Here is a 10,482-nt window from a genome sequence, read left to right as displayed (position 1 = left end):
AGCGAGAGAGGTGTCGAAGTCCGGGAATCCATAATGATAAACCTACGACTACGTATGATCCAATCTAATGTGTCGAAGTATAATCGATGTTCGACTCCTAAAGTAGATGTTTCTAAGTACTACGTATATCCGGAGATCATACTTAGTCAAACAAACGCCTAATTCGGTTAATCCCGAGTCAACGAAAGTGTCGCCTAGTCGCCTAACTATGTGAAGTGCATGACAAGACACATGAAATTATGACTTAGACTACTATCGATATCGAATACCTCGTTTCGTCTATTAACTATGCGAAGTGCTTGACAAGACACATGAAAATACGATCAAAACGATAATCGAATCAAATGAACATCAATTCATAATCAAAACATCAAATCATATTAAACATAATCACAAATTCATCACATTTCATCTCATATAATCGACACACTTGATTTAGCTAACATGGTGAATAAGTAATAAATGAAAAGAAATGATAAGAGAAATCCCCCTTTTTCGATGTGGCTCGAGGCTAGGTTCGTCGAGGAAAATGAGTCTCTAAGTGTAGTCGATCTCCCCGTAGCGATTTTCTGGATTTCCCTTTAATAGTGAACTTTGGGTGTCCCCGAGTAAAAATCAGATTACCCCATAGCACCCATCATCATCTTCTCCATCTCAAGAACATCCACCATTAAAGCTTCACCAAGCTTTCTCTCTCTAAAGATTTTTCACCCAAAATCAAATCAAACTACATGGGAAGATAGATCAAGACATGGGGAATAAAAGCCCTAAGGTTTTGAATCAAGAAAGTTGCCGGAACACCACGAAAATCCGATCAAAGAAAGTTAGGTTTCCGGCCAAAATCAAGATTTCCGGCCAAAGGAAGCTTAGATCCGGCCCATAGATGCTGTCCCGTGCCACGTGCGCGCGTCCCATGCACGTCCGAGCTGCAGCCGCATCCCGTGAAGGCGTCCCGAGCTCGGAGAAGCTTGCAGCCCGAGCTAGAAAGCTTGCAGCCCGAGCTGCTGTTCCGGTCTGCTGCTGCTGGCCGCGTCCTTGCTCGTTCCGGAGCTTCTGTGCGCGTCCCGTGAAGCTCTCCCGAGCAGCAGCTCGTGTGTAGCCCGAGCTGCTGCTCGGCCGGCCAAAGCTAGGCCGGCCAAGTGAGCTGGCCGGCCTATGCTTTGGCCGGATCCTCCTTCTTCTTGCTCTCTTGTTCTCTCTCTATCAAACCTTCAAGCTCTCTAACTCCAAGAACAAAAACCCTAGCCTCTTGCCTCTTTCTCTCCCTCCTTCTTGGTTCCTTTCCAAGGTTGAAGATGATGAATAGTAGATCTTTGACCCCTTTTCTCTAACTTGAGTCAAACCCTAGACTTAGTCAAGGTTTGACTAAGTCTTTAGACTACTTCAAACCCTTGACTTTGTCTATCATTAAAGACTTTTGACTTGGACCAAAAAGGGTGCCCATAGAATCTCTATTGTTCTCTTCCTCTTTGGGCTCTTTGGTTGGGCTTCTTTCTAAAGCAAGGGAGTGCCTTCATCTTGTCTCTACATTTAGAACCAAGGGGTGCCTTCATAGAATCCTTGTTTCAAGACCGAACCTCGGCTTCTTTCATTCACAACTTTTCCGTCCGAACTCCGGATCGACTTCCGTTTTCACCGTCGGACTCGTTATTGACCTCACTTGTTGTTTGACTTTTGATATTGACCAAAATGACCAAAATACCCCTGGTGCTCTTTTCTTCCCTTTTGCCGCATAAGATGAAAATGTGATAATTCGCTCTCTTTATTCCGAATTACACGCCAAACCCCAAATAAACTACCTAGCAATGAAAACACATAAATAATTAGAAATAAAACTCGAAAAGAACTAACTCATCAAAGTTAAGTGACCTAAATGTGACATTTTCACGCCACATCAGGGAGAGAAAGTCAAGTCTTTTTTGGTGTAAAATCAAGTTTTAAGTGTTTGGTGGGAATAGAGGAAAATAAGGGTAACTTTAGAAAATGATATTATTTGGGCTTTCAGGTGGTGCCTTAATCTCATCTTAAATACCCACGGGCCCAGATTCATAGAGGGATAGCGGTAGTAGATCGGTAGAATGGGAGAGAGCAAATCATTAAAGAGGCAGAGAGTGAATGTATATCGACCTTAGTCACATCAGTTTTAGGTTGTATTCTTTTTCAAGTTTAGGGATGCAAAACATCCCTAGAGACAAACCCAAAACTATATTTGGGCATATTCTGTATACAAACATGGATGACTTCATAATTTGTTGATAAGAAGAAAGAAATGAAGATTAGGATTTCCATCTCAATCGTGTTTCTTTCTTGCTCTTAAAATATACTACTAGTATTACTAGAAAAGATACCTAGAGATAGAGTCGGACGCGAGAAGAAGAAGCTAATTTTGCGGGTAACCTATGGTTCACAAAATCAAGTTACATATACAGATGATTCTTGATTTCAATAGAAAATCAACTTTGATTTAGGGAGATGAGATAGAGAGTGCAAAAGAGATTGACAGACGCGAGAGAGAGAAAGAGAGAGACAGAGAGACAGAGAGAGACAGAGAGAGAGAGAGAGAGAGGGGGAGGGAGGGAGGGAGGGAGGGAGGAAGAGAGGGAGAGAGAGAGAGAGAGAGAGAGAGAGAGGGTAGGAAAACCATTTTTTCATGTAATATGTGGAAAATTTTGAACCTCTTTTCCAATCTTTTGTCTTAGGGAAATTGGCTTCCTAACGTTTTTAGTTAAACTTAAACCAAACGGCCAAACATAGATTTTCTTAACGAAATCTATTTCCAAACGTGATTTTTGTATGTATGAAACGAACCCTTAGAGCCAATGATTTCATAAATTGAAAATTGAAATCAAAATCCACACTCGTACATCAGACACGTACACAATTTGGAATTGTGAGCTCCTGTTGGAAGCCCGACATTGTGAAAAATTGAAGCGCTCCCATAATTGTGAGCTTGAATCGCATACATTGGGTTTGGCCTTAGTCTTGAGGTCCCAATACAACCTGTAAGAAAATAACATTTCTGTTAAGATGAAGATGACTAAATAGTTAAAGATTAAATACAACGTTATCACCCACTCTACAAATTTCTCAACTCTGAACAAATTTCGAATCACTTACAAATAAGGAGACAAGTGTCATAGGGTTCGGAGTAGCCAAAGATTGAGAAGAGAAGAAGTAGAAGTTGGAAACCAAGATAAAAAAGCCATTATCGCTGATAGTTGATACCTAGTACAAAACTTTGGAGGACAGAATGAGCTTTCAAGATCTGGTAAGAGATCTATAACTCCTGCAGTTGCACAAGCTGCAGCCAGTGAAAGAAGGGAAAGTACCTGCAATCGACATATTCAAACTTATTATGAAGTAACGGTGAAGAAATGATTTTTGTTCATGAGTGAAATGTTTGCATACCCAATCGCCAACGATAATGATGATTAGTATTCCTGGTTGACGAACAGGGCAACCGTGTAAAACTGCATAGCTGTCGACTATTGCTAATGTGAAACTCCATGGAATCACCAAACCCATTACCGTTACCAAATAGCTACAATAACAATCATTAGTTACAAAAAGGACGATTTTGAGGGGGAACACTCAATTAGTCGCGAAATATGTAAAATCTCCAAAAGCAATACCATCCCATGTTTATAGAATTATATGTCCTATATTTTGAGGTCAATATCAAATTGAAGTACATACGCGTTGAAGTCTTTGAGGTTCGCTCATAAGATATCCAAAAGGAAAGTTTTATAAATTGTTAAGTGTAAGCCAGACAAAATGTAGAGCGTGTTGGGAAAAATAACCTAATTAACTTGTTCAGGAATATGAAGATAAACGATGCGAAAGTAAAAGTAGAGACACCAAGATTATTTAACGTGGCAAAAAACCCCTCCAAACTAGAAGGTAAAAAACCACGGGACCTAGTCCAGAAATCTTCCACTATAATTAAATAATGGTTTACACAATTCTTCAAGATGTGTAGAAACACTCTTGGACAACTCTTCACCAAACCTATGGTGGATAAACTGAACAAAGAAACAAAGAAATAAAATCTCTTACTCCTTAGGATTTGAGCAAATCCTAGATTACTAAAGGTTGAAGAAGATAACCACAAACTAAATTGCTTCACAAGATTAATAATCTTCTTTTCTTCAAACCAATATTCTGCTCTTTCAATCTCTCTTGAAAGAACCACTTCAGAAATCTCTCTTTCTCTGACTTCTCTTTGTTCTGGAAGTTGTTGTGTATAATCTCTTCCCTTTCATTCCCTTTTATAATGATAAATAGGGAGGTTTACCAAAAGAAATAGGAATTCCTTTTTAGGCTTGAAAAAATAGAAACTTCTATTTTTTCCCCAAACAAGGAATAAGGGAAATCCTATTCCAACTAGGAGTCCTTTAATTATAAGGAGGGACCCCAACAGAGCGGTGGTATGGCGCTAATATGGGATTAGACTTCACAAAAATGACAATATCCATTGACCGTCGTCCGTCAATATTAAAAATCATGAGTCTCTTATTTGAAACCGGACTAAGTTCAAACCCGAACTAGGATTTGGGCCATGGTTTAAATCTTGAGTGCGTTATGTATGTTAAGTTTGTGGCCATCCAACTCAAAACCAATTGGCCATGAGTGGAGAGGACCTATACTTTATATTCTTTGTTGCTAGTTACCCATTCTCCCATGTGGGACAATTCTCACACGCCCCCTCACGTGTGGCGTTCTTTGAGCCTAACACGTGTGTTTTTTTCTTTACGGGTGACGTGGAGCACGTGTGGCTTTTAAGCCTATCACGTGTGGGCCCAGCTCTGATACCATGTTAAGTTTGTGGCCATCCAACTCAAAACCAATTGGCCATGAGTGGAGAGGACCTATACTTTATATTCTTGGTTGTTAGTTACACATTCTCCCATGTGGGACTATTCTCACAATGTAAACTCAGGATAAATCTAAAACTCCATTGAGTAGATGTGTCTGGTCTGGTGAACCATCGGTTTTAAGTGAATCCTCGCTACATGGTGTTTTTTCAGATGTAATATAACCATTCAGACAACAGAAACGGTATTTCACCAAACCTAGTAGAAGTTAGTTGTTAAGGGTGCGAAATATTTTTAAGAAACCTTATGAAAAAAAAGAATATTTACGAAACGAGAAGAAAATTAACCGCACACGCGTTCTATCTTCGGGAAACATGAATTCTATGTGGGTTCTTTAAATCATAGCAATTGGTAATAATAGTTGAGGATTCATGAACATCTAGAGATAGAGAGAAAGAGAGAGTACCAGAAAGAGGTGTAACTGTAGAATTCAACACCAAGAGACATGAGTAAGAGAGAAGCAGAGGAAAAGATAATCTGGAGGAATCTCAAAGCCAAGCTGATCTTAGTTCCAGAGGACCCTGGAAGTTCATTTGCCATTGAACATATAATTTCTTATTGATCATAAAATTATTCTCTCTTGCTCTCATCTTATTCAACTCTGATCACCATTTACCCAAAACTCTCTCAATGATATATTTAACCAACAAGAACATGAACAACAATCAAACTTGTTCCATATTTTAAGAGAATTTATTTACTTCTAGAGAGAGAGAGAGAGGTAGACATCTCTCATTTCAAATTCTCTTTAAAGCTATGGGAATAGTTTTGATTCAGGTCAACCATTGAATTTGGAATCTTGTATAGAAATGGGTTTGCCCTTTTTTTCTCAATATGATTCTTTTTTCTCTCTTTTTGTACAAACATCTTTTGAATCAATAGCCATTTTTCTCCTATACAAACTTTCGGGAGATATTGACATTGCCCCCTATATTAATGGTAATATTCGAACTACACCCTGTTTTATTGAATCAGATGATGTAGATTTCTCGTTTGGACAGAAACAGTCAAAATCAAGTTAAGTATGTAGGCATCAAGTCTTACAAGTTATCGATATTGTCTATGTTTTGCACACTCAGGTACAAGATCAACATGTATGGGGTTTTGATAATGAAGAAGACTCCACGAGCCCATCCAAAAATTCCCGCACTTACTAAGCTTCAGGATGCATATACCCCAAGCTTTAGACGTTTGTGTTACAATCCTCCGAGATGAATCTTTCACGAAGCCAATAACATTTTTAATGCCAAGGCTTACCAGTCATCAATATTGTCTTTGCTTTTGACACCCACGTTCCAGTCAAATAGGCACAAGATTTTGTTCTTGGTAAAGACTTCAGGAATCCACCCAAAAAGTCTCCGCACTTGGTAATCTTGAGCACATAGAGATAACTCAGGTGTTGAATGCCTTCCTTAGGGATGTGGACTATTACAAAGTAGTTTATGTGCCAAAATCACATGTGATAAAAGATGAAAATACCTTCACGTTGTAAACCTTTGAAATTGATGCAGCTTCTTGGTCGAGCTTCTTTAAATTAGAAGACGAGCGCCATTCTAGTTTCTAGACGCTATAACAGAGGATATTATTGTCATGTATCAATGTTCCATTGCCTCACGCGCCCGTTATCCTGATTTTGACTATATTTCACCAAATTAACATCTATATTAGTTGTTTAAAAAATGGGGAGCCAATACAAATATTAACATTAGTATGGGAGTCCTTATCAAGATCTCCCTAATTGTTTGGTAAAAGTAGGCGCATGTGGGTCCTTTGGATGAAAAACCTAACACCTTCTACTAGTTCACGTATTTAATCAATGACCCTTTTAAAGTTGGTTGTTTGTTGAAATGTCAATTTGGATCCAGTATTTTTGGTTGGGTCATCTACTTGTGACTTCTTGATTGTCTTGAGTAGCCAATCTGAAAATTTATACCTAATTAGAGAAGAGTTTGACTATTTCTTACAAAACTTTCATATAATGTTGGAATACAAATTATGGATTAGGCACTGATTTTTCGACCCTAATTTATCAACCAAATTTTATAGTACTGTCAAGTTAACTACTAAATCAGTAGAATATCGAAGTAAGATATTAAACACATAGAACATCATGGTATAAAACTTTAAGAATTTCTTCTATATTCATGGTTACTAAAACTCTTCCAATTCGAACCGACCAAATATAAAATGGAAAATGTCTCGTGGTGGGTCATATTTAGTATCAACTTGTAAAGCAAACGCACCATACAATGCCTTTTTGTCGTTTCAATATGAACCGCTTGATAGTCTTTTAGGGGCATATTGAACGGCCAAAATTAAACAGAATCTTAATGAAAAGTGAAAATTGATCGGTTTAACACGAAGAAGAATCACTAAAGCGACGGCCATAAGAACGTGTCAAGTTACGAAAACAACTCAAACAGTGTATCATCCAACAGATAAGTCTAACCGTCTATTTTTTGTTCAAAGTTTGATAAACATGGTATCTACTAGAGATGGTTCTTTGCTTGGGGTTTCCCAAATCAATTGATGGTAACCTACTCCCAAGTCAAGCTCAAAATAAACTTAAGAGTTCCGCAAAAAGATAAGAGTGGATATAACCAAACAAATCAGAAAACATATGGTTTTTTTCACATAGAAACCACAAAATATTTAGAATCAACTAATCATAGGAAATAACAGATTCATTCTCTAATTATTATAAACCAAGTATAAGAAACCAATTAATGATTTTCAACAAAAACAAAAAAGAACAGTTAATGAGAAACATCTAAAGATGCCTTCACTAGCTCCTTCCTAGCCTCATCCTAACAGATTCCTCTTGCTACTGCAAAATTAGCCATACAAATCAAGCATCAAAATAACATAGATCCGAATGGCGTAAAATTAGTAAATGACAACATAGTTTTGGCAACCCAAAGCAAATAAACCGAAGTTAGATAGCAGTCTAATGTATTATTCTATCAAAATTATGTGGAACAAACTATATCATTCATATCCATAGAAAGTACACATCAACTATATATGCTCGTAAGTGAAATTTGGAACAATTCCTGAAAACAGCGGTTGCTGCATGATGCAAGAATCATATACCATTTTGTAAAGATAAAACTTCAAAACCAGATTAAGTGTTAAAAAACAAAGTGGTTTTAAGCCTTGAGCCTGGGGTGGCTTGCTTAATAAAGGCGATATGTCACCATGAGGCACTTCGATATAATTAACAATAGTAATTTAGTATACTAGTATGTCACGTTTTAATGGTAGTCCTAAAATCAATTGAGCATACTATTACTTATTCAAGCAAAAAAGGAGTCACATATTTTCAGTGTTCATGGCTCATGAAAGAAATAGCTGACACGGGAAAAAGGGTTGGTTGTCACTCAAGCAAACCTTCTATTGTGGAAAAAGAGAATAGTACATAAAATAACTCCACAAAATTGTCTCCAAATTTTGCCCTCTCACAGAATGCATACATCTTGCCTTTTGTCCTAAGAATGCTAGGTTTAAATTGAACAGAACCTCCTACAAGGTTAGTGAATCTTGTAGATTGGAAGGTCTCTAACTCTTATAATTCTAAGTGTAGAACTATGTTATTGAATTTTCCACTGTCCCATAAGTCTTGCTAGCCATCACTACATCAAGCTGTCTACCCCCGCGGGCACCTCAAAGCGATAAGGTTGTTCTTCTCCTAAGGTGTACGCGCCTTAAGGCTAAAACAAGGCTTACAACTTCAGTTGTGAGGCATGTGTAGTGACTGATGAGACAAAGTGCCTTAAGCTGTATAAGGAGTCGCATGCACATTGGATACGTACAAAAAAAAAGGGTACCACACCAATTTCCCGTATTCTAAAATTAGAGAAAACCATTTAAATTTAATAATAATAATAATAATAGGAGAAGTAGAAGCATTGGGTTTTATTTTGAGTCCTAATGTGTTATTTTTTATGACATGGAGTTTATGCAACCACAAGAACCTTGATAAAATTCTTGTTTATAGACACTTCAAACTTTATATTATTGTACTAAACTAAAAAGAAAAAAAAATGTGAGCTTTTCCTTGTGTATAAGCTTGATTTTGCATTTCATTCCGAAATCGAAGGGTGCCTTTAATGCCTCAAGGTGATGCATTGCTCTGGCATTGGGAAAATATTTTGTTAAACATTGACCCACGTACGATATCATCTAGATTTATTCTACTTAACATGGTTCTTTCCAATTATTTTTCTGGTAATACAAATTTCACACACATATGTACTCATTATTGTTATCAATTAATTACGCTATATCTAATCCGAGTAATTTCAAGTATAGCCCGACTACTCAGTGTCTCAGTCCAAGTCACTAGTAATGGGTAACTTAACAAGCCTCCAACTCGATTTCACCATCTCCGACATCCATCTCAACCCTCACTCTCATCTCCGTACGGGTCTTCTTTGTCCGCTACTAACACGCTCTAGTAAACCTAATAATCTTTTACAAAACATGTTAACAAGGGTTTTTAAAATTTCATAATGTTAATGGGGCAAGTCAATTTCAATGACAACCAAAACAAGCCAACTCTTAACATTAATGATTAATTGATAGTTCATAATGTTCTTAAGTACTTGAAACTACCCAAATAATAGATAATGATACTAATAGCTTTGGTCTATTGAAGAGAGAGAATAACAAACATAGGGGAAAAAATAGATAAGCATGAATGAAGATAGTCAAGGGAAACTGGTTTTAGGGTTTTTACCTAGTAAAGTGAATTTATAGATCAAGCTTGAGTTCTTGTTTTTCTTCACAGAGGTAATGGAGGATGTATGGAGTGACTCTGACGACGGCTACCCAAACTCCAAACATGGTGACATATGATTTCAACTCCTTTAGAGCTGTTGCTTTGTCTGGTTTCGGAGGAACTGATCCTAGAAACATCTTCTCTTTCTACTTTCTATCTCCTCCCCTCTTTCTGCAAAATTGTAGATCAAAAACCCTAGCTTGCAATTTTACCTTGTGGAGTTTGGAACGAACCCAGCAGGTTCTTATATACGCGGTTGCTTTGGGGCTTGAGGCTTTACGAGTTTACCCCCTCAATGATGGGTAATTGATTTTACCCCGGTCGATTTACAACTTTTGACAAAAACACAAAGGTTGTGTTTGCCGTACATGAAATAGTTTTGACTATCAAAAACAATTATTCTTCGATATGGTTCCTATTAGTTAGTTCACTTTAATTTATTGTTTGATTTGGTCGCGAATATAATTAATAAATATTTATTTTGTGCGTAGATTATTTAAATTACGATTTTATTATCACATGTCAAACACGTCCTTAATAATTTTGGCGAAAATTCTGAATTCAAGGGTGTAAGTTCAGTTACCAATTATTGAAGGATGTAAACTCAATTAGTAATTAGTGTTGAGGGGTAAGTTCAAAAAACCCTTAATCTTATTTGACCAATAGTGCAGCATCCCGTCTTTTTACTCTTAGCCACCCATGTCTAGACACTCTCTTTGGGGCTCCAACAGAGCAATTTGAGGCCCGTGGTTTTGGATGGTATGACGACACTTAGACTTGTCTGAGTCCGTATTATTCAAGTCCAATACGAATGCTCTTTGGCTGCCG

At 37.4% G+C, this 10,482-nt stretch overlaps 1 protein-coding gene and 1 long non-coding RNA gene across 7 annotated transcripts; both read right to left on the bottom strand.

The window, feature by feature from the left end:
- Positions 1-359: 359 nt before the first annotated feature.
- On the bottom strand, positions 360-6,528 carry LOC147565270 (CASP-like protein 5C1). Of its 6 annotated transcripts, none has more exons than XM_086651748.1 (5): positions 5,281-6,528; positions 3,409-3,541; positions 3,226-3,329; positions 2,878-3,000; positions 360-1,795 (listed from the first exon to the last, which is right to left on the bottom strand). In XM_086651748.1, exons 1-5 carry the CDS (start codon positions 5,412-5,414, stop codon positions 1,657-1,659), a joined length of 633 nt encoding a protein of 210 aa, XP_086507874.1. In that variant the 5' UTR covers positions 5,415-6,528; the 3' UTR covers positions 360-1,656. The 6 variants fall into 6 exon arrangements, with proteins under 6 accessions (XP_086507874.1, XP_086507877.1, XP_086507876.1 ...); XM_086651751.1 differs by having other exon boundaries at positions 1,672-1,799; positions 2,865-3,000; XM_086651750.1 differs by having other exon boundaries at positions 1,672-1,795; positions 2,865-3,000.
- A 953-nt stretch (positions 6,529-7,481) lies between these two features.
- Positions 7,482-10,039, bottom strand: LOC147565269 (uncharacterized). Its single transcript, XR_015230134.1, has 2 exons — positions 9,613-10,039; positions 7,482-7,701 (listed from the first exon to the last, which is right to left on the bottom strand). It is a non-coding gene; the product is annotated as an uncharacterized LOC147565269 (long non-coding RNA).
- Between the last annotated feature and the right edge of the window lie 443 nt (positions 10,040-10,482).

This window comes from Eschscholzia californica, unplaced genomic scaffold, assembly GCF_041429995.1.
Source record: "Eschscholzia californica isolate CP2 unplaced genomic scaffold, dmEscCali1.0.p SCAF_1, whole genome shotgun sequence".
NCBI lineage: Eukaryota > Viridiplantae > Streptophyta > Magnoliopsida > Ranunculales > Papaveraceae > Eschscholzia > Eschscholzia californica.
This window is presented reverse-complemented; position numbering and strand designations above follow the sequence as displayed.